General features: G+C 36.0%; 1 protein-coding gene across 1 annotated transcript in view; it reads left to right on the top strand.

Moving 5' to 3' along the window:
- IFT80 (intraflagellar transport 80) overlaps window positions 1–18,869 on the top strand; it is a 51,616-nt gene that overhangs the window by 19,798 nt on the left and 12,949 nt on the right. Inside the window, exons 6-10 of the mRNA XM_082487362.1 lie at window positions 356–493; window positions 10,513–10,692; window positions 13,111–13,229; window positions 14,113–14,187; window positions 16,002–16,165. Of these exons, the coding sequence (XP_082343488.1) occupies window positions 356–493; window positions 10,513–10,692; window positions 13,111–13,229; window positions 14,113–14,187; window positions 16,002–16,165 (676 nt within the window). The remainder of the gene's footprint in view (window positions 1–355; window positions 494–10,512; window positions 10,693–13,110; window positions 13,230–14,112; window positions 14,188–16,001; window positions 16,166–18,869) is intronic.

The following is an 18,869-nucleotide window of genomic DNA, read 5'->3' as shown; positions in this document are numbered from 1 at the left end:
GTTGTTGGGAAATGAGTGCAAATGGAATAAACCTAGTGTTTATTTTACAGACTTAGAGTATTTTGCAGGAAACAAATCTTTTAAATTCAAAATATTTTATACAGAATAATGTGACATTTGCCATAGCAGCAAAGCAAAGTCTATTGCATTAAACAAACCAATATTGATTAGGAACAACCTTTAATGAAAAGTGAACTATAATATATGTGATTTTTCTAGTTACACAAAAAGGCACTGAAACAACTTAGTATATTTCTGCAACTCCTGTGATCATGAGGGAAAATGATAGCTCTAGAATAAGTAAAGGTAGGCCCAGACTATGTTCATATAGATATATATTTAAATTTTTTTGAAGGTTTGGGACAGCTACGGACGCCTACTGTACAGCTCGCAGCCCCATGAATATCCTATAACATCTGTTGCCTGGGCTGTGGATGGAGAGTTATTTGCTGTAGGGTCTTTTCATACTTTGCGTCTATGCGATAAAACTGGGGTAAGTAACAACACTGAGAAATAGCAGATGTGGAATTGTACAAATTTATTGATAATACGGTATATATTCCTGATGATATACATGTACAGGCAGGTATTTTTACTAGCAAAAACTAATCATGACTTCCAGCACCTTTCTGCTGGGTGCATCTGGCTAAGATAGTGCCTTCTTGATCTGCTTAGCTGCACTTCTAAATATGTTTTGGGTTGAATAAAGTTTTTTTAATAATACTATGCCTTTCAGGACATTAATTTTTTCTGTGAATTTTTTAGCTTTTTTTCTTAAAAAAAGAGAGATAACAAGCATCTCTTTTAAGAAGTAACAGAGATTATTGCCTTACCTTTGTTTCTCAACAGTTATCTCCTTTAGGAGCCTTTCTTTCTCACTTGTTTAATTATTTTTCTTTTTACTTGAAGCTTTACTCCCAGTTTGTTGGTTTTGACCTAGGGTTTTTACCAACTTGGTCTCCAATTAAAATTAATTTAATGCAGTTTCATCTACCTTCATTGGTATTCTAAGTAAGTTAGCCCAGAGCACAGGTTCACCTGATTGTCTCTGTGGATTTCCTGTGGTTCTGCAGCTTTTGGTTCAGACTTGCATTGCATCGTACCTTGCTGGTTTTGGACTTTTATTGTCCCATTCTCTCCCTCTTTTCTTGTTGTGTTTGTTGCTCTTTGGCTCAGATTGGGAAAACAGCGTTTGCTATGGTGGTTTTGGGCACCTTCAGTGGAGCATGGTTCTCCTTACCATGAACTTGGACTATGTGTTTCAAGTATTTTTATATTTGTGAAGGGCCTTTAAAAATTATATCAGAAGAGGCACGCAGGATAAGATCTCTAAGTCTTTATATTTCGTTTTCTATATTGATTATGGTTTTAGTAATCTTGACTGACAGAAATAAGCGTAAGCCAGGCGTTAAATTTGAAGTAGGGATTGCTTCTACAGTCTGTGCCTTTTCCTCTTCCTTGCTTTGAAAAAATCCTAACGCTACTTAATCTGTATAAGTAAAATTTGTTGATAATTATCTTGAAGTAAAACAAAAGTACTTGCAGTTGTCTTTGGGAAAGTATTACATTTCTGATTTTGAAAAAAGTTGTTTTATTTTGATATCTGCATTTTTAAGATTTTTATTTTAAGGAGATTTTTATTGCCTGTGTGTTACAAACACATTAGGAAGATCGGAGAGTAAAGTAATGAGTAGAGTTGGAGCCTGAGGTATGAACTTGAGCTAAAAAGTGGGGTACCACTCAGGTAGGTGTAAAAGATACTGAAGTAGGTATAAAAGATAATGGAGTAAAGAAGGTATTTCCTGTCTGTTTAGTATAAGGCTGGATAGCAGATTTCACTTTCCATCATTTAATGTTTTTCATCACTGAAATTATTCTTTTAAAAGAGGGTATGTCTTACTGTTAGGTTTATCTGCCTTTGTTTTCTTCAAAGTTGTATACTATTTCTCTTTGCAGAAGAAAAGGATAAAGTGTCTCTATGCATACAGTCATAAAGATTGTACAGTCATGCCTTGCTTGTTAGAGGATGGGACACTCAGATGGTTGTTAAGTGGCTACATCACCAGTGGGGACATCTGTTCCCCTCCCTGGTGTTTTTCTGCTTTGGTTAATGTTAGGCAATGAGGGTGAGATTGTATCTTTAGCAGCTCGCTGCACGTATCTCCTGATGCACTTGCTGATTCCCTTAGAAGGGGCCTTTAGGATTGCCTCAAAGCTTTTATTCCTAGGCAAGGTGGATAGGAAGATTTTTCTCCATTTAATATGCCACGTAACTCTACTTAGAATGTAATTAAAGCAGTAATTTACCCTGACTGTAGCCTTTCCATCTCCCTATATAAATACGCTGTTGTAGAAGTGTTTATTTATGTATACTATGTTTTACTTGATGAAGCCAAATAAGGCATATTTGTATAAAGCAATTTAAATTAGTATAATTGCATCTGTGTTGGACTGCATTATGTAACATACACTGATGTAAACAATCAGACGAGCCATTAGTATTTTCTTCTCAAAACAGCACTTTAAATCATGTCCTCTTTTTCCACAACCACTTTTCATCTCCTTTCTGAGTACCAGGATCACTGAGCTGTATCAGCAAGCGGTAAACTGAAATAGATACAGTCTTGTGTGGGTGAGGCTAACAATTTAAATTGCGTTTTTCACTCAATATAGATTTATGCTTAAGTGTGGCAAAGACTGGTGCAGCGGAAAAGGAAGAAAAATACTAGATGTCTTTTTCTGCTGTCATGTATGCTGTTTTGTAGCATATAGCTTTTGTTTCCGATCCCCAGGGCCTTACTGTTTTTCTTGCTAGTTATTATGTAATATAATTTGCTATAACTATGGTTCCAGCTCCTGCTAGCTGAAAACCAGTAATTTTTTAATCAGCATTCAATATTGAACAGGCTCGTGGACTTTGACATTTGAATGCAGGTTTATTTTTTCAGATAATTAAGGGTTCCTCTACCTGGTTTAATACTCCACTGTCAAAGAAACAGAGACATGTACAGTAGCTAGTGCCGGATGCTTTTGTCTGTTTAGCAGCTAGCAATAATTTATTATCTTCAAAAGTCACAATTTTTCATGAAAGTTTCTTTCCTGACATTAAATGTAAATAGTTAGTAAAGAGCTAGCTTTGCTAGTATTGAGGGGAAAGGAAGAATGATTCACATACCACCAGAGTGATGGAGTTTGAAGAGAACCAGACCTGGCTTTTACTGGTCAACATAGACATTTTTATTATGTCTGATGTAATGGAGCTGTATTGGCAAATTGCTCCTCAGGGAGCCATCAGGCGATACATATATCATTAACTCTTCTCTGGCATATGTGTTCAGTTTGGGGACATAATTAAATTAAATTCTGTTACTGTATATTCCTTTCTCCTATTCTTTCTACCTGCATGCTTTGTTCCAGCAGCTTCATAGTAAAAAACTACAAATATAATAGTAACTTTAGAAGTTTTATTTCTTCATTTAAAAATCACTTTTGCTTCGATAACATTATGTATCTAAAAGAGATTATTATGGCTATCCTACAGAATACCAAACAAAATATATTTAATGCTGAAATTTGTTGTCTGCTTTAGTGCCCGTGTTCATTAATGCTGCAGAGAAAGCATTAAGATTAATTTTAAAGTATATATATTGAAATGTAAAGCTGGATGTATTGATGGATAGACTTTAGCCTTCCTGGTGTTCGCAGCTTTTCAGAATCTAATCACTTGGATGGAGGGCAGTGCTTAAAAAGTTCATTTATGTAAGCTATTTCCTGTGGCTCTGCATGCTTCCCTTGACATTACTGATCAGGTCAAAATATTTACACAGTAAGAGATGGTAAGAATGACTGAAATTCACTGATTTCCTCCTTCCCCACTCCACTCCCACATAAATATCTTAGAAAACGGACCATACCCATCTGCTCCAAAGACAGGTTGCTTTCCCAGTGCTTTGGAGAGTGTAGAAGGATAATTGATAAAAAAATTTAAAGCGAAGCACTGTGGTCGAATGCATTCTTTTCAAATTGCCAACAGAAGTCAGCAAAGATGGGCATCAAATTTATATTTTAATAATGCTGAATGTATTTATGCATTTGTTTTGGGGAAGCCTTTTAGATTTTCTTCCATTAATGATTTATTTACTATTTGGCCTTAATGGGGATTGATCAGTTTGATTTGATTTTTGGTTGTTGTTATTTTCCAAAGTAATTGTACTCTTCTTGTTGAACTTCTATTTTTCTGGTGAAGTTTATCTACAATCTGTTTTCATAAATAGATTGATGTTTGTTTGACAGTTAAATCTTGCCCTTTGATTAACTTTTACGTTGATTTCATCACTATACTTAGCAAATTCTTTAATGAAAGCAATTCTCTGCATAAATTTGTAAGTTCAAGTAGAAAATAAAGGAAAATAAAGGAAAATATTCTGCAAGTGCAACAACTACTTCACATCCTCCACCCCATTTAAAACAAGTATGAGTATGGTGCTATGGCTAAAAAATACTGAGCTCTATGGTAACGTGTTTCAATTGAGCTTTTTCTCAAAAAGATACAGACTTGAACTTAATGAAACTTGATTACATTAATTTGATGTCCAGGGTTGGTCATATGTTAAATAGTTAGCATAACTTTTTGTTTGTCCTTCTTTCTCTATTTTTTTAAGCTATCGACAAATGAGGAAAAAATAAAACATCCAAGAATTTTAAAACTACAATGTAGCAGGTATCTACGGAGAAACTTTGAAAATAATTTAAGCGTTTAGCATTAAAGCCATGGTTTTCATTCAGGACAGTAAATTGTGTGGATATTGTAAAATTAACATAATTTATCCTTTAAATTAACATTAGATATTATACAAATATAAAAGAGAGAGCGAGATTTTGAAAGTGAATGTATATAGTGCTTATGTTTTCATATTATTCTGATAGCGCTGAATTGTCTTAAACTAGAGCACTATGAAAACCCAAGCAAATCTGTTTTCTATAGTTACAATGAGCTTTGATCCCATTACATTTAGTTTTAGTCTTGTTTCACAGAGATATATGCTTTTGGCAGTGTAACAAAAATAAAGTTTTTTTTTTCTGCGCTGTCTCTATTTCATCTACCTTTATTAACAGTCATGATCCTGAATTCTTTGTAGCTCAATAAAAGAAAAAATATTACATAAAGGTTTCCCATGGAGTTATGTTGTTGACCAATTCTTTCCAAGTTGGCATAATTTTAATTTATTGGAATTGGCTAAAGTAACTTCTGGAAGAAAATGAAAACATATGGATCATCTATGGAAGTAATAATCTATTTAAAGAACTACATCATTGTTTCATTTTCTAAGGTTAAGAATTTATATGGTACAGTTTGTCATCCTATTTTTAGTTCTTGGGTCTCATAATTGTGAGAATGTGCTTGGATTTCAGGAGAATTTCGCATATCGTCTGTTTGGCTTTGTTCTTCTAATACGCAGTTTCATACCTCACCTGGAGGTTGTGGCTTAGTTCTTGATAATTCACATTAATGACGGGGGTCAAGACCAACAAATGTTTAAGAAGGCAACAGGAATCCTTCATAGTTTTGTATTTCAGTTGTGTCAAGGATAGTTTCTCCTTTTCAGGTAAATTGCCCTATATTCACATGTAGCACTGGATTTCCTTACTTCCAGTTACATATGTTGTCTCTGGTTTGTAGAATCTTTTGTGGATTCCTGTTTGGTAGGAATTGAAAGCCTGATATGTCTTGTATTGTAAAATATCATTATATTTTATACTCAATAAAATATCGGCGGGAGCCTTATATAGACGTATATACGTATATATTACCCATGAGCTAATTCCATATATGTGTGTATGTTTAAGTGGTTCTAATGCACCTAAGTATGGATTTGCTTTGGATAATTGATTTTTATAATCTTGTAAGATCTGATTTGCCTTCAGTTGCAGCAGAAAATTAATAGTCATTTTCTGATGAGAAGCTTCTGGGCAGTTTGCACTAAAGTGTTGGTTCGTCACTCAGAAGCAGTGAGAGCTGATTCACAGGTTTTAATGGACATTCAGACTATAATGTATTTTCAGATGTCAGCTCCCTCTGCACTAATGTGAAATGCTCTATGGGGCACAAGGAAAACTGAGCCTTCACTTAAAAAAAAAAAAATAGAGGTCCTCAGTGATGAGGACCTGAAACATTTCTGTGTCAGACTTGGATCAGAGACTGGTTGTAGCACACTCGTCTCAGTTTATTTCAATTGGGGCATAAAAGGAGAAGAGCATGTATTCGCTGTTAGTCTATTCTGCGCTCTGATTCCTGGAATGGTTTGCGGGGGAGATTGCATATTTTCTTTTCATAAACAAAGGCAAAATAATAGGCAAAGACTATTAATAAAGTCAGTGGATTGGTTATGCTGCGTAGATCATGACATCACGGGGAGGTTCAGCAGCATCAGCTTTGGTTCAGCTTATGTCAGCATTCCCTGTTCAAAACTCCACATACTGGTAAACAGCCGCAAGAGAGACCAGCCAGGAACAGCCAAGTGTCCTTTGCACAGCTGACATCGGTATTGCTCTTATAATTTAAAATATAAGAAATCAATCACTATTTTTTTTTTTTTCCAAAACATTTGTACTGTGGTATTATGTGGATAACCATTCCTAATTTATTGCATCCAGTCCAGAAAATAACTAACTAGAACCTTCATATTGAGTCTTGGAGCATCAGTGTTACACATGTGAAAGACTGTCCTTGTTCCCAGGACACAGAGTTCTCTGAATCTGCTCATTGAAACGTTTTCACTGACATCTCAAGAGCCTGCTTGGTTTCCATTTATGGAAGTCAGACAGTATTCAATGACTATAGTACGTCATCTTTTTTACTACATTGTGCAATCAGAAAAGGGAAGCTTAAGTTACTGGTTTTATGTAATTATATAATATAATGAGACTTTCATAACTACTGTTTTTGTTCTTGAGAGAGTTCGTTGAATTAAGTGAAAAATTAATTATGACACAGGAAAACTGTAAGCCAAACAGTAATACCAAAGTATAATATTGCAGCTAATGTTAGAACAACATTCAAGCAGCCATTCATATAGTCATTTTCATACCCCTTTTTTTTTAACTCGGTGTATCGAGGAAATACATAACAGCTATTTTGGATTTTTAAAATTGTTCCTATCTTACAAATGGAGAGCTGAATGATTTTTATTATAACATTTTGTGCATATGATAAATGTCCTAGACATCTGCAGGGAGAATGAATCATTGGAGTGGTCTGGATTATACTGAGAGTTTTCAAAAATAACTGGAAAATAAAACTTTGTAATTGCTATATATATTTAAAAAAAAAAATTAGGTTGTAATCTGGAAATATTTTACTGAGTATTTCAAATACCTGGGGAAAATAAAAAGGCTTCTAGTTAAAAAAAAAAAAGTAGTAGTTTTGGAAATGTATTCTTTCAGAGGTGCAGTACATGTGCTGTGCATAAGAAAGTAGCACCAAAGCTGCATTCTTCAAGCTCCTTAAACTGGTTCTTAGTTGATGGCTTGATGCCCCTTTATTATTCATTCTGGCTGATGAGTAGAGTCTTGATCTAAGGGAAATGACCTTAGAAACAGCCTTGTCTGTTTGGGAGGATCCCAATATTCAGTTTTGAAATAGTACTTCTTTAAACCGTTCTCAGATAGATCACATCTGGCCAGCTGTGAAAAATATGTCTCAGATGCAGGGCATTTCAAGCATTCTCTGGGTGTGATTGTTACAATCATTCGTCCTACAACCTCAAGAGCTGAGTCATTTGCCATAGAAGGCTGTCAGACATAGTTAAATATTATGCTCTTAATTACTATAGAGTGTTTCATACAGTGTACATCCTGTTGAGACGGAAGAGTAGGTTATAGACTTTTCTCCAAAAATTGCAATTGCCTTCCCCAACTGTAGATCATATAGGCAGGGAATGGCATGTCTGTCAGCCAAGAGGCATGGAAGCTGAAACCTTAAATTTGAGTGCTTCAAATTGGAAATGCAGTCAGTGCTGACATTGTCTTTTGCTCACCCGTATGCGCGGGGGCAGTAAAAGAGCCTTAACTCAGCAGGTCATCTTCCATCCTATTCTGCAAATCATTAGCACAACTGGGAGGTTGAATTTCATCCCATTGTGTTTCCCTGCTGTTGAACATTTAAGTTTGACACCTTTCTTTTACTGTAATTTTTGCAATTTCATTTCTTAAATTATTTGAAGACTGCTTGAAGGACTTAATATTTCTTGGGGTTTATGTGTACTGCAAAAGAAATCAGAATACGAAACGTGTTAGAAACATTAGGCGAGTATTTTCTTCCAGCTGTCTCCCCTTTGGTGTAGTATCATGTATCCAAAAGTCGTGAGAATCCAATGTCTACATTTAACTTCAATCACATGGTTTTTTTTCTGATTTGATTTTTCTGTTTTGTTTTTTTTTTACTGATTTGATTCTTAAGATTTCAAATGTATTTGAATATTCAGGTAGTTCTTCAATTGCTAAATGCTTTTTAAAGTATTCTGTTCTGAAGAGGTGATAGTTGAGGTTTGCTTCTTGTTTTAAAACCTGGTTTAATGTCTTCCTAAAAGTCTGTAAAAAAAGTTATTTCATTTTTTGTCATGCATTTTCAGGGAAACACTTGTTTGGAGATTTGGGGTGATTTGTATGAACTGTTTTTCTGAGATGCAAGAAATAGAAAACAAGTGTCTTGGCCTGAAAATTCTTCTGGCTAAACTTTCAAGGAGTCTTGTACATAAGGCTGGGGGAATTTAAGAATAAAGTTCTTCACTGGAGAAAAAAAATTAAATTTTGAAAAGGAACAAAATTAGGTTTAATACTAAATATAAGCTTCTCTTGTACCTACCTTCATGCTATGAATCAGAAGGAAAAAAAAGCAAATGCTAGTTTTAATACCTCTTCCTTGTTCTTTGTGCTAGGGGGGGTTATAATTTCATTTTTTGCAATGCTAACAGGGAGAATGAAAATATGGGGGGAAGTCAAAGGATAAGAAATCAGGCGCTGTTTCGTCAAGGTACATGCTGTGCCTGTGTATCCCCGTTGCACTGGAACGGGCGACTTGTGGAGCCGCGTGGGCAGGATGGGGGGCAATGTGCCCTGTGCAGAGGCAGGCAAAGAATTCAAACATTAAATGCAGCTTACACCCTGTTGCTAGAGAGTGTAAAGCTCCTTTATTTTTTTATTAAATGCATCCTTTAGCTGCCAGCCCACAGTTCACGAGCTGCTGTGTAATCTCTGCCGTTTGCCTGAGGCTGGCTGCCTGCTTGGGCAGAGCCGCGCGTCTCCTGGTCCCCGATCTGTCCCACGTGGCAAGCTTCCACCCACTGCTGCTTTCACAGCTTCCCGCTATCCCGATAATCCGGGGCCTCCGCTTAAAAAAACAACAAACCAAACTGATAACTATTTTTTAATAGTAGTAGATGATGCAAACCTGTAGTAGAAGACAAAGGAGAGTGTTAACAGCAATACCACAGAAATGCGTTCTTATTGAACTTGTTCTTTAGGTCCAAGTGAGCCTTTCCACCTTGCAAAATCCAGTTACCAGGAAAATGTACAATGATGCCATTTTGCTGACTGTTTGAATTTCTAGCTCCATAGGAAAGTAGATACACTACTTACTCTGATGATAAAGTTCTGAAATACAGTTATTTGACGTGTGCCTCCACAATATTAAACTGTGATACTCCTCTGTGAGCACCTCTTAATTAGTCTAAACCAAACACAACACACAGAGCTGTTGTTTCTGGTTCTCTCCAAAGCTGGGCCAGCTGTCGCTGCTTTGGTTGCAGTAACGATTCCATTTCTTGTTGTTATTGCAAATGTAGCAATTGGAAATTTCTCATACGTCCTTCCCTTGTACAGTAACACCAGAGACAGAGAAGAAGGTAGGCAAGGTGTCTGGCTTCTTTTTTGTCTTAGGAGGAAAACGGCATACAGGCATCGCTTTCAGAGCTTTTCGTAATCCACCAATGTCCCTTACATTGGACGCGCGGAAAGAAGCAACACGAGGGCTTTGCCATTCTCTGTGTACTGGGATAGGAGTGCCTTGTTTATACCGACCGATTTTGCCTGGGCCTCGCCATTTATGTTCAGGAGCTGCTCTCACTGCAGCATAAACACTTAAGACCGTAACCCGTTGCACCTATGTAACCAGTATAATTGTTTCTAAGTATGTTCACTTAATTTTTATGTAGTGATTGTCTAGATTCATGAATGACTAGACACACTTTAAATGTATTGCGACTAGGTAACTTTTACCTGATGTATTTCAGGCATTGTGATGTTTTTTGTTTCTGCTGTACCTTTTTTATCCCTGCTTTTCAGGAATCTGACCTAAGAAATCTCATCTCTTTGCTTTGCTTATTCAAATTGTAATTAAAAGTTAGTTCATTGATGCTTTTTAAAAAATTACAGTCACGCAAATCTCTTTAGCACAATAAATCAATTCCAAAATGTACCAAAAAAATTAAGAATTCTTTTCTCTTTTTCTGCAAGTGGTCTTATGCTTTAGAGAAGCCAAACACTGGCAGCATATTTAATATTGCTTGGTCTATTGATGGCACGCAACTAGCTGGAGCATGTGGAAATGGACATGTCATTTTTGCCCATGTCGTGGAGCAACGCTGGGAGTGGAAGAACTTTGAAATAACGTTAATTAAGAGGAGAACCATGGAGGTAATCTTCACAGTTCAGAGCTGATTACTAGCTTTCTAAGGCTTCTTTTAATACAAAATGGGAATTTTTAATTCTTGACAAAACATTATCCTTTTTTTTCTGTGTATATAGGACTGAAAATGTTCATAAAATGGCCAGAGTTAGCAAATGCTGTAAATAATTATCAGTTGTACAGAAGATCAGATCCATGTAAGCCAAACCATACCACCAGATGGACCAGAATTACATAACTCAGAAGTACTTTATCCTCCAGAAAAAATGCAAAGCTCGTTTGGAGAGCATGTGGAATTAGCTGTGGGAGGCCGCTTCCAAGAGAGAGATAATTTCAAGTGTAATGAAAATGTTTGTGCAGAAAACAATACAAATACATTGGCCAAAACCAACGCATCCTATTAAATAGTATTACAGTAACTGTCAGCAGAGATGAAGCTGCATAACTAAGTGTAAATAATATAGAGGATCTTTCTTTACCTTGTCTGCATTCGTGAGTTGTTGGAGACACTGCTGTGCTTTGTGGTAGCTGATGCTTTAGTAAGGTTTACTGATTCCTGTTGTTAATGAAGCTATGATGAATGTTGCTGTCTTAGGGCATTTCCAGATAAATTTGGTTGCTGACCATAACTGTAAAGAGTTGCAGTGTGCTTTTCTGCACCACATACTGTATTACAGCCTAGATTCAGATCTTCCAAAGCTACAGACATTTCTCGTATATCATGTAACGTACATCAGGTACCTGTGTGGTGCTTCCAGCTGAGTACTGAGAAATAGGCATTGACCTCGGTGGGAGCTGCCAAGTCTCAGCACTGCTGGAAATGAAACAGGCCCCTACATGTGGTTTCTGGAGCTTAAGTTTAGGATCCTTCTTTTGAAAAATCTTGGCCTGAATCCACGTTTAGGTTACCAAATATCTGGGAATTAATACAAAAATATGAATTTTTACCTTCTAATTTGTCCTCTGTGTTCCCAGACACTGACTCACAACGTTCGCTCTCTGAGAACTGGGATAATATAAGATTTCCATTCTTACAAATTTTCCAAATTACACATTTGATGTTGGACACCAGGCCAATATTTTCAATATTGAAGTCAAGTTCCTAAATTCCTAATTAGGCCCTCAAATGTTTTTTGGTCTTGATTCTTTTAATGTTGAATGTGTAATTGGGAAAAGTTGTAACAACAGAAATGCTGTATTACAATTTGGGCCGGTGGGTGGGATAACATGAGTCAGTGTCTGGGAACACAGAAGACAAATTAGCAGGTAAAAATTCATTTTTCTTCTTTCATTCCCAGACATCGACTCGTAACAGATGGGCTCTGTGAATAATCTCCAGGGTGTTTGAATATGCAAACAACTGAGGAAGTATAGCTGACCCTGATTCAGTACTAATGTTTTATTTTATTATTTTATAGACATTTTATTATATTCCTATATATTTATATAGGAAAATATCGCCTACAAAAATGATCTACATGCATTCTTTTTTTCTGAGTACTACAATAGCTAAGTTAATTATGGGCATATCACCACAGTAGACATAGCAATTAATATGTCTTTGGAAATGGTTTCTAGGCTTTCATAATAATTGAGTTCAGTCCTTGTTTTGCAATTGGTTGCATAATGGAGAAAATCAAAAAGAAGTTGCCACCCTCAGAATGGTGACATCTTAAAAAAAAAAAAAAAAAAAAAAAAAAAAAAGGAGAAAAAAATCCCACAAACACCCCCCTGTCATAAGATGGCTCCTTAGATTTTAGCTGCCTAAAATCTTTGGGCTCAAAAATCTGTGTTGATTACAGGCGAACTGTGATTTTCTTGAAACATTGTCATTTGAGCAAATTTTCACAGAAACGGTAAGGGCACAGCCTGCTCACCAGGGCTGTCTCCTAAATTTCCCTTACTTCAGAGTGTGGTAGCATTAAAATGTATGCTAGAGCTATTCAATATCTAGACAACATGTCTTTATCCAAATCTCGGATATTGCTGAATTGTTCTGATGGGATCATGATGGAATTGCTGAAGTATTATATTTCAAATGTTTAAACAATCAGCAACTGAACATTGTGTCTTAAAATGGGAACTTTCAGACATCCTTGATCTCAGATCATTTTCTCAACATCATGTATAATATTGTGCTTATATCCTATGTATTCCAAGTATGCATTAATTGCTCCCTTCTTTTAAGGACCTCCATCCACCTCTTCAGTAATTATTCATTCTTTATAGTATAGAGGTTATAGAACCTTTGAGTTTAAGTTTCACCAGTGCTGTGAAAAGTGCTTATTCCCACTTAGACATGTTCTCCTGCTAATGGCATAATAGTATCAGCATGCACTTATAATAAGAAAGAATATAATATTTCACTAATTAGTTTTCATTTCAGTTACTGTTGTTTTACTCAACCAAAATTTTCTTTTGATTAGGTGCACAATGTTATTAACGATGCGGTAGATTTGTTGGAATTCCGCGACAGGGTTATTAAGGCCTCTTTGAACTACGGGCATTTGGTTGTTTCAACTTCTCTTCAGTGTTACGTGTTTTCGTAAGTAACACAAATTCATGAAGCTTTCTCAAGTTTATCTAAAAGTTGTAAGAGAGTAGCAGAAACTTTATTTGAAGTACAGTAGTTAATGTTTTTTTTTTTAACTAACTGAAATATTCTATGGAACCTAGCATCGTCTACAACAAAATGTATTGGAGTGTAGTTGCCCTCCTCCTATCATCCTTTCTTCCAGCTTCTTGCAGGTTTCATAACTGCCTGTTCCTTTTGCTACAAAAAATTGACATGCTTTCTTTCCCTGCAGAGGCAGCAGGAATGGCGGCTGGATGCAAATGTATTTGTCCTAGTTATGTGCCTCCATCTAGAGACACTTTTTTTTGGATGCTGCTTCTGGCATGCCACTATTTTGGAATAGGATAGGAATGATTCAGTCCTGCATCATGTTTTAAGAACATGATATTCTGTTTCACATGCTGAAATTTAAAGTTCACTCCTAAAGACACTTGCCTGTTCAGTGAGTTGGCTAATGCTGAACGGTAATGCAACCTATAACAGAGCACACAAGAGAGGCACTCTGTCCTACCTCTGGATCACTGTAAGAGAGTTGAATCACAATTCAGAAATATTTTAAAAATATGTTTGTTTCATATAACAGTGCTTTTGCTGTTTACTAAGGCTCCTGGGTCAGCAGCTGCTGGTGTGAAGGGATGCAAAAATGAAGGCAGAAGAGTTATTGTATCATACTGCATGGTTATCAGTGTTACTTGGCTTCCTAAATGCTGTTTTCCTTTTAAAAACCTCTCTTTTTAGGAATATTAGATGATTAAAATGTGTGTGCTTTACTTAGTGAATTCAACTTCGTATTTGCAATGATATGTGAAGATTAGCGGTTTTAACGAATGATGAATTTTTATATTTTTTTCAGTACAAAGAACTGGAATACGCCACTGATCTTTGACCTGAAGGAAGGAACAGTTAGTTTGATTCTACAAGCAGAAAGGTAGCTTACTTCTTGTAATGGTCACTCTTAAATGCGTAGTTCCTAAAACTTTGTTTTATAACATAAGCGCATACTGAAGTATTAAAAATAGACAAAAAGAATCCAGTACTAGTAAGCCGCCTATAAAGGCTTAGCTGGTATATTTGCCATAGATCTGTGATGGTGGTAATGAATCTTTTCATATATTACATATGTATGCTTATACTCTTATTTATGGAAGAAAGTATATCTTCTGACATTAAGTTAACATCTGGATTTTTTGATGTTTTATATTGCATTTTTGAACTGGAATATACTTTATATAAATTATCTTTGGCCTCCAATTTTTATTAAAAACACTTCCAGGTATGCCAAATAAAAAGAAATAGTTTCATTTTTTTATGTATTTGTATCTATATTTGCAAGAAATTACTGTTTTTTCTCAGTTTAAAGAAATTTTAATATGTATTTCCTGAAAGTCATTTGTCAAAGAGATCTTTACATATGCTTTTGTAGAAAGTCTTTCAAAGGGCTAATAATAAGAGCAGAAGTAAAAAATCATGAGTTTTGATTATAATCTTAATTCTCATGCACAAATGTTGTCGGACAGCTCTTTCAGCAAAGCGCAGCGCAATGCTGGCTGCATTTTTGAGTGCTCCAGATTAAACACTTGTGTCCTAGTCTACAAAGGTACTGCAGTAGAGAATGGGTAAGCAAGTGGACAGGATTTTGAAGATCAGTTTCTAGATCTGGAGTTTTGTGCTGCCGATTAAAAGTAAATTTTGAAAATGTGGCACAGATTCCTTGGCAGCGTAGGTGATTCACAGAAACGAACCTCAGGTTTTGGTAAAACAAGTCTACCTCGACAGATGCACGTGCAAACAGACAGTGGTTCATTTGGTGCCAGTGACTGGTAACGTTTACCATAGCTGAGAGTCTAACAACTGGCTTTTTACTTATGGATGTGTTTTGTGTCTATGAACTATAGCTACTGTACTTACCAAACAGTTACTGTTACGTAGAACTATTTATGTTCTGTATAAAAGTTTTGCAGTGTGTTTCTGCAAATAAGTTTCAGTGAAGCCGTGCATCAAGATAGATGATCGGTTCATTAAAAGTGTCTTCTATTTGCTTTACATTATAACCTAGTCCTACTGAAGAAGTTGATACAAGTACTACCATTTCAAAGCTAGCTGTAAACATTAAAGCTGTTTTGCACATACATACACACAGTGTTGCCTCATAGCGTAATGTGTGGGGAGGGCTGTCTGCAGCTGTCTGCTTTGTCATCAGGAGTCGTAACACTTAAATCTTACAGTATCTTACAGTACTGGGGCATGTAGTGATACGACGAGGGGGAATGGCTTTAAACTGGAAGAGGGCAGGTTCAGATTGAACATTAGGAAGAAGTTTTTCACTGTGAGGGTGGTGAGGCACTGGCACAGGTTGCCCAGAGAGGTTGTTGAGGCCCCATCCCTGGAGGTGTTCAAGGCCAGGCTGGACGTGGCCTTGGGCAACGTGGGCAGGTGGGAGGTGTCCCTGCCTATGGCACGGGGACTTGATGATGTTCAAGGTCCTTTCCAACCTAAACCATTCTATGATTCAAGAGATATAATCATAGTGATTCCAGATAATATATATTTCTCATGGAAAAAAAAAATAAATTCATATTAAAATGAAGAATACAGAGCTTTCAGAATATCAACTTTGAAATAATGTAGTTTAGCTGAAAACAATTGCAGAAACAATTAGACAGTTACCTTCAAATTGTTGAAACTCATCATGCTTTTCTGTATTATTTAGTGATTTACATTTTTGTTGGGGTGTTTTTGTAGGCATTTTCTTCTTGTAGATGGCGGAGGACTTTATTTATATTCATATGAAGGAAGATTAATTTCCTCTCCAAAATTTCCAGGAATGAGAACAGACATTTTAAATGCCCAGACAGTGTCTTTGAGTAATGATACTCTAGCAGTAAAAGACAAAGCTGATGAAAAGGGTAAGTTCTCCGTTCTAATAGTTCCATGTTTGCTAATAATTCATTGTGACGTTTCTAACATCTTCACATTTAACTTTGCTTAGCATAGTTACAGTAAAAAGAAAGCATAAAGCATAAACAATTTATCTGTGATATAAATTTAAGATCATATTTATTATAAAAATGAATTAAAATGGTGAGTCTTGCTTAACTTTGATTAAAAAAAACCAAGAGAAGTGTCTCTAAACTTCCAGTTGTATGTAGTGCACCAGAGAACCATGGAATATTTACAGTAAATACTTGAATGGTGGGTTTTCACTCTCTGACGTGATTTTTCTAAAGTACCTCAGCAACGTTTTTCTGCTTGACTGCTGCTCTTAGAAGCTACCACTACATTAACTGTAGTTAATGTTAGTTCTCAGATGTTCTTTGTTTTATATACAGCTGATATGACCATAGTTACGTGACTGTGATGTTCTGTCCCAGTGTTGTGCTATTGAAGATTTTTATGCTCTTAACTTCTGTGTTTTGGCATCAAAAGCACTATAATTATAAAACATAGCATGGTCAAAAGAGCTTCAGGGAGAATTTTGCATTAATGAGTGGTACAGGAATATCTTTTTGTCAGTCAGCTTATTTCCTTTGCTTTATCTCTTGATGCAAATGTGTAGCTTGCCTGTGTGACAATTTAAATTTTAAGTGTCTGCTGGAGACAGACACTTCCATTGCTGGAAAAGCCATGACAATGACTTTTGACTTTATAACTGAGCCATTTATAGGCCATACAAATGCTACGATGCAGGGCTGCAGTGCTATCTATAGCTGTATTTCTCCTGCGATATGGCCAGTAAAGGGATTACCAGTGGGGACAACTGTGCGCAGGAGGTGCTGTTACTGCAGAGCGAAACAGCGAAAACTTCCTGCCTGTGGTTCCAACTGACACTAACTCAATCAATTTTTATAACTCTGTTATCCTAGACATAATGATTAGATTTTAAACAGTTTCAGAATTTTAGAATTCTTTGTCTTGCAGCAAAGAGGAATCATATTTATCTTCTTTTTTCCATAGCAAAAGAAACCTTTCAGTGTGCAGTACAAAAGACAAAAGAAGATCCTGATTATTATAGGCAGCGAGTTAGTCCTCTAGTGATTGCCTGGTAGCTTTCTCAGCATGTAACCTGCTACTTAAATTACTTGATGACTGAAAAAAACCCTTGTAATAATCCTTTAAAATATCCCTCCCCTGACAAAAGAAAAATTAAGTGAGGTTTTTCTCACTTCCTTGTCAGAAAGCATTTTTGTTACTCTGTACAACTTATATTAATGTTTTTTTCTTGTACATCCGTATCTTTTTTGTGAAAACAAATACTTTAATTATTACACATCTATTTTAGATATTATTAATTTTGAATCATTACTTTGAAGGGTAGTAATATAACTGTAATGCGCAATTCATTTTTAAGGACAACTACTTCAGAAAATATTATCCCAAAGCATCAAGACATTAAAGATATCTAAAATAGCTGTGCAATAATTAAAATGGATTTTAATTAGCAAAAATAAATTTTAGTGTAAATTATTCAGAAGGAAGAAGTAGTTTGCCAAAAAAAAAAAGATAAGGGAAAAGTTGCATCTTATTTCTAGTCTTTTCTCTTTCACTCTTTGTGTCTTTGTATTTATATTACACATATGTGTATGTTTATTTATATATTACTTAATATGTGTAACACAGACTTTATTTTATTGCCATATTGACATCTTGATGCAGTTAGAGTAAAAACAATAGAAGTACTTTAAATAAATTGAGGTTATATAGAAAATCGATCCATAAATATTGACTGCTGTCTGTATACATGCACATTTAAGATTTTGATGGTAAACTCACTCTCTTGCCCCGTTCCCCTGCCCATCTTCCTGATTAGGCTGAAGAGCATCTCCCAACCATTCCTGTTAGTGTCTTGAAAATCTTCATCAAAACTGCAGTTTACAGAGCCTGGGTTTCTGGCTATGTTTTCAAGATAAGGTCTTCAAATGATGCTGTTGATAGGAGCTCCCATCAGGGCAATGAGTAGAGGTGGGTTTGGTTTTTTTTAGATACCAGCCCCACTAGTAGCGGTAAAAATCCTTATAATATGACGGCACATGGGAATGTGCTGTATCTGAGCCTGCGTATTCTTTTTGACTCACCCCAGCAGAAGTGTTTTGTTTTTTTTTTTCTTTGCCTTCTTTTGAGGGCAGGTCTGTTTTTCATAATGCAGTGCATTATAGGAATATCTAAGATAGCTCAGTTTGATAGAGGAAGCAGTTTACACATCGTAGCACGGAGGTCTCTACAAGCTAATTTACTCTGAAACAGGGAGAGATCTGACTTGCTCTGCTTCATTGTTGTTACTTAGATATTCTTCCTTTTTCGGTAATCTAGAAAAAAGTTTGGTACCTCTGCACTTACAGTCCTTCCTCAGTCTCTAATGAAGCTGGAAGAGGGAGGTGAGCCTGTTCTCAAAAGGGAACTGCTGGCCCTAGGAGCAGTTATTCTGTGATAATGGAACACGTGTGTTTAAAGACACACAGTAGCTGTTCTCTCTGGATGCTCAAAGTGAGAGAATGCCCTTTGTTTATAATTTATACGTATAAAAAGATCTATTTTAGGTCCTAAATGATTGTAAAGTGATGTGGAGTTTTTCCAGATAGGAAAAAAAATAATCCAACCGACCCAAACTTATTT

This window comes from Vanellus vanellus (assembly GCF_965231255.1).
Source record: "Vanellus vanellus genome assembly, chromosome: 8".
NCBI lineage: Eukaryota > Metazoa > Chordata > Aves > Charadriiformes > Charadriidae > Vanellus > Vanellus vanellus.
The sequence above is the reverse complement of the archived record's forward strand: the minus strand, read 5'-3'. Positions and strand labels throughout refer to the sequence as shown.